General features: G+C 39.4%; 1 protein-coding gene across 1 annotated transcript in view; it reads left to right on the top strand.

The window, feature by feature from the left end:
* Positions 1-383: 383 nt before the first annotated feature.
* SPMIP4 (sperm microtubule inner protein 4) overlaps positions 384-6,000 on the top strand; it is a 66,388-nt gene continuing 60,771 nt past the window's right edge. The window contains exon 1 of the mRNA XM_075211443.1: positions 384-517. Coding sequence (XP_075067544.1) covers positions 384-517 — 134 coding nt within the window. The remainder of the gene's footprint in view (positions 518-6,000) is intronic.

Genomic DNA, 6,000 nt, shown 5'->3' with positions numbered 1-6,000 from the left:
CACCCAGTTAGATGCCCGTCTGTCTTTTTTTCCTGTCTCTGTCCATCTGCCAATATCTAATTTACTTAGTCACTTGCTTATGTCTAGCTAGTTACAGTACACTCCTCTCTAGTATAAAAACATTGTGTCCACTGGAAAGTACTTTTGTGTGTTGTGTAGTTACTTTACAGCTTACTTATGTAAGTAATCACAGAGTCACTGCTTGCTACCATGAAATTATTCCATTTTCAGCAGGTGACAAATTAGAGTACTGTAGGCGGATCCTGCTGTATCCTGGATGCATGTGTAGTGCTGTTGGTGTGTGTCTCAGTAGGTGTTCTCAGCCTGGAATCATATCTGGTTACAGTTTCCTTTTCAGAGAGTGCCCAGCTGAAATATGAAGGATGGAAGTTCAGCATGACCTGTCCCATTACTACAGGCAGAATGAGGGGGCCCAATTGCTTTCCCCAACACTACAGTCATCTGAGCTCTTGACACCTCAACAGTCTCTTCAGCGTCCCACAGTATCCCCAGAACGGTAAGAATGTTTTCCAATAATCTATTATAGTTTGTTCGACATTTTATTACATTTATTACTGCACTTGTGTATGTGATTGTGCTCAGAAATGCTCAGTTATCACTGAGGGGTGTAGGTTTACTTACTAAAAAATGCTGACATAAGATTTTTTTGTACTTTATTTGTAATCAATTTTAATTTAGTGCCTCAACCAAGAACATAATTAATATGTTCTATACAATATACACTTCTGTAAAAAATGTAAAAAATTGGAGCAAATGTCAGTAAATGCTACAGTAAACTAGTGAACTCATTTATGTAATTAGTACAATGGTATAGTAAAATTATTCAGAGCACTTGTAATATTGGAATTCAGGTTCTCCTTGCCTGGATATTTTATTGGTACTACTTCTACTGTTTTGTGCCAAAATAAGGATTTTTTTTTAACTGTAGGAATAAGATAAAAGGAGAAAAGGCAAATGTAGTTGAAAAGAAATGACCACAATCTTTCAGGACACTTAGGTCCCTCGGATGGCAGATTAAAGAATGTGTAGTTTGTATTAGTCTATTTTCTGGAAACACCCAAAAAAAATGTGCTGCAGGGATGTGCAGTTTAGCAAACTGTTAGTGCCCATAATTAGATCTATAAAGTGGATGCAAAAAAATAATTATTTTATTTTATGTGTCCTTATCTCACACATCTTGACATAATGTCAGAACAGTGGTAGTCCCACCCAAGGGATTCACTGCATGCCCTACAGACCTTCAGAATTTGAATTCTCCAAATCTTGATGACTGGAGAATTATGAGGCGGATGACAGGTGACACCTCGAACAGTTCTCCATTGGATGAGTCAAGAACTCAGGTTTACAACAAATTTCTTTCATTTACAAACACTGGAATTGCATCTATCACTCACTGAAGGCAAACAACGTGCTTCATGTCTAAGTGATGTCACTAATTATTGGTTCAGTTCATAAAATGGCTACCTTCACTGTGTGTAATCCACAGCAGAGGTGCTCAAACTTAGTCCCCAAGAGCTACCAACAGTTCATGTTTTCCGGATTTCTTTTAACGTCCATGGGTAAGTTAATGTATTTTTCTGGGTCAGTAATTATCCCAGCTAATTTCTACAGAAAGAAATCCTGAAAACATGACCTGCTGGTAGCTCTTGAGCAATGGGTTTGAGCATCTCTGATCTACAGGGGCAATTTAAATGTGATGAAAGTTCAGGATTTGTTACTATTCTATTTTGTACAGTGTAACACATTATGTAGTGAAAAGCTTCACCCTATATATCACGGGATCATCGTCGGTGACAGCAGTGCTATTGGCGGTGGTAAGAATCGGCGTGTCTTGCCGGTGAAAGCTTCACAATGCAGGGAAGTCTATTTAACAAAGCAGTGTTAGTGCTGCAATCCCTTTTCTGTTATCACCATCTCAAGATGATCATAACACAAGATAATGAATGAAATAATAAAGCATTTTTTATCCATCAATAGTTTTAAAATATTTAAAAACAATTTTTACATATTTTTATCTATTTTTTACTATTTTTTTTCTTATTCTTTTAATAAGTGGAACTGAAAGCCTAAGTCTGGGTGTTCAGTTCCACTACGTGAAATAGATAGCTGGGTCAGAGGTGCTCAGCTGACTCGTGAAATTTTAATAGTAAATTATGGCAATAGGAGAATAAATCAGCGGTATTGCCAAATATCAATAAATAGATTCTTAAGTCTCCTTGTTCCTTTGTGAATTTGTTTAGTTTCATATACTTTACTGTGTATTAGTCAGTTCAGTTTAAAGCCATTTCATGCAGTAATCATGCCTCCTTGTAGTCTGGATTTTTTCAGGACTGTCTTGATGCATAGACCCCAGAAGGGGTGTGGCTTGTTGGAAGTGGATCAGTTTGGGCTGACTGAGGTGGCGCCAGGGGCGGAAAAGTGGATTGCCAGGCCCTATAGCAAAATTTGTGCAAGGACCCAACGATGCCACTCTTACCTCCTTCTGAGTGTGTGTGGGTCCAGCACATCCACGGTAAAGCCCCACTCTTCTGCACATGCTCAGAAGAAGCCTCCACTCTGCTCTTCTGAGAGCCGAGCAGAGGACTCAGAGGTGGGGGCGGCCCGGCATTGCCAGATTCCTTTTACCTGCTGGCCCCATAGCAGCTGCGCCCCCTACAATGGGGTTTGGTCCACTACCGGGTGGTGCTTATTTTATTCAGAATTGTTTTATAGAAAACTGTTGGGCAATATGAATAACTTAGCCTAGGCTTAGTATGTGTTTACATTTTATTGAACAGATACAAAATTATGTAACCAAATCTATTATCATAATATAAATCCTTTATATTGGAGGTGTGGAGAGAGATTAAACTGTCTTTGATCCTAAGAGTTTTGAAACTCTCTCTCTCTCTCTCTCTATAGCTGAGTGATTACTTTGCAATTTAGAACAATGCAGACGACTGTCAATGTGAATGATTTATAGGTAAACCCTGCAGGCTCAGTTGTCACCCAACAAACCTGTGATTTGATACTAAAGGAAAATGTATTAGCAATAGATATAAGAACTAGTAAGTGCAGAGCCATCTATAATTTCTTCATATACATGTTACAACTAAGTCATAAACTTAGAAACATTTACTCTAGGGTTAATCTCCGGGAGAGGGGGGTTTAAACATATTTAACTATTTTCTTCAAATGTTCTTTTCTTAAAATATTGACATGTTCAAAGACAACATATGGCAATAAAAAAAATATTCACCTCCTTTGACATTTTTCACATTTTATTTATTTATATTACCGAATCAAAACTGATTTATTTTGGGATTCTTACACTGATCAAAATAAATACACTGAAATGTCAAATAATAAAACAAACAAATATAAAGCTTTATCTTTAAACATTAAATACAAAACAGACAATAATTGATTACAAAGTGTTCTACCAACTTGATTGAACAATAGGAAGAAATACCTTCTGTTGCAGTTGCAGCCCAATCTCTACCAGCTGTGCATTTTGGGACACTGCAATTTTAACCCATTCTTGTTTGCGATAGTGCTCAAGCTCCAGCAGGCTGAATGAGAGCAGTTGGTGAACAGCAAATGTTCACATCATTCTACAGATTCTTAATGGAATTGAGGTTTGGGATTTGACTAGGCAATTCCAGTACTTTTATTTTTTTGCTATTTAAGCATTCCAATGTGGCTTGTGCCAGGTCATTGTCCTGCTGTAATATAAATATGTTCCCACTGGGTCTCTTCCAGACTATAGCAGGTTTTCCTCCAAGATGTGTATATATCTTGCTTCATCCATTTTGAGAAGTTTTACAATCCCTAAAACAGAAGCATCCCCGTAGAATTACACAGCCACCACAGTAGTGTTCTTGGGATGATATGTCATTTTAGGCAATTTTATAGCAAATATACTGTCCAGGCCAAAAAGTTCAATATTGGTCTCATCGAACCATAGCTTTCCTTCATTTGAAATGTGGGTCTTCAGCATGCTTTCTGGCACACTTAATCATGTGAGATTTCGGGAGTTTTCTTCAACAATGTGTCATTTTTGCCACAGAACATCGCAGCTGCACTTTTTTACCGTTACTGCAGTAAAATAGCCTCTCATTTTTCCTCGCACCTCTATGGAGCGCACGGAAATGTCACCGGAGATTTTAGTAAAAATCTTAGAACATCGCGGCTCATTGAATTCTCCCCACAGAGTTTAGATTTGTGATGTGTCCAGCTATTGATGTCTCATTGACAGTTTCTTTCATCTCTGCCTTGGAAGACTTTAACCCTGTGAGAGTTTCCATCAGGGCCAGATTAAGGGAATGGAGGCCCCTAGGCTAAGGGGGGCCCCCATTCCCCGTGAGGCCCCTGCCTGTTAGCCGCCTGCTGCCCCCCCATGAGGCCAGCCTGTTAGCCGCCCGTCCCCTGTTAGCTGCCCACCCCAAGCGCTTACTTTCTCCTGTCACTGTTGTTCTTCCACAGTGTGCTGTAAGTTCCTTACTGAGGAGATCTCGTGACACTCTCACGAAATCTCCTCAGTAAGGAGATTACTGAGCACCACGGAAGGACAGTAATAGGCTCAGCAGCATTGATCGGCCCGATCAATAATGCTGCTAGCTCTGTCAAGGGCCCGCTGGATGCTCGAGGCCCCTGGGCTGCAGCCCAGTTAGACCTCGGGTTAATCCGGCCCTGGTTTTCATAGACCTCTTGGTGGCTTCCCTGAGAAGTTGCCCTTTTCACATGGATGTTTTGAAAGAAAGCCTGTTTGAGATAGTTGACAGTTGTGTTCTCTCCATTTCTTTATGATGTGGGTTAGAGCTCTATGTGATAATAAAAATATTCTTATATCCTTCCTCTAGTGCTTTTTCTTGGATTTGCTTTGAACTATATGATGAAGCTCTTGTTTGGAACTGCATTAACCAATTTGGGACACCTAAGGCACAGGTGTATTTATATTTAAATTTTCAAATGATTATTTATTTATTTATTTATTTATTTATTTATTTATTTAGGTGTATCTTAGCAAAAGGGTGAATACTTAAATTATTGTCGGTCTTTATTTGTATTTAATTAAGAAAAAGTTGTGAACATTCTGATGATCTGATTGGCTACAGAATATTCTATCCAGGCTAACTTAAAAACTGAACACATCCCATAAAAGGAGGAGATGAACAATGAATGCATTAAGGATTTCAGACATTAGTCAAAAGCTACTATAAAAATAGGGGTTAAAGCTGAGTTTAACCCCTTATTGTTGGATGGGAGTCCTTGCATTACCTGTATCAAGCTTCATATGGATAGAGCCAATAGGTGGCAAAGATGCAAATTGGACTTTTGAACAGCTTCTTTGAGGCCCTGGTGGCAAAGAATCCGTCTGTATTTTTGCTGTGTTATCCCCCACAAGATCTAGACAAATTCTCTAGGAAACTAGCTGCATACATTTTAGCAGCAGCCAAAACCCTCTTAGCTTTGAATTGGAAGAACACCTCCTCTCTGTCTCTCTCCGCACTTAAAAAGCAGATCTGGCATGTTACAGCCATGGAGGAGATAACCTACTGCCTTCATGATTGAGGTCAAATTTTTGCAATCAAGTTTGGGCCACCGGGCTGTTTGCTAAACGCAAACCTTCGTCTCTCCCAATTCTGCTCCAGTCCTTCCCCTAATGACCCATGTGCGATGAACGGACCCAGATAGGTAATGCTTCATTTGACGTAATCATAGAACCATGGCTACAGTGCCTTTTAAAAATTAATTATTACTAGCAAAGAAATGACCCATATGAGGCCACAACATTCCTTGACTTGCCTTAGACAGCCCATTAAAATGATATATCTTAAAAGTAAGAAACCCACTCGGATGGTGTACAACAAACAGGTGGGATAAGATCAAAGACAGCAAGAAGAATGGGCAATCTGTTGGTCATCAGACTAAATTAAAAATGTAGCTTCTACCCTCCTCTACATGGTAGGCGCATGGCTGCACCTTCTTATATGGACC

This window comes from Mixophyes fleayi, chromosome 5 (genome assembly GCF_038048845.1).
Source record: "Mixophyes fleayi isolate aMixFle1 chromosome 5, aMixFle1.hap1, whole genome shotgun sequence".
Lineage (NCBI taxonomy): Eukaryota > Metazoa > Chordata > Amphibia > Anura > Limnodynastidae > Mixophyes > Mixophyes fleayi.
Note: the sequence above shows the minus strand (reverse complement) of the source record. Positions and strands in the feature narration are given on the sequence as shown.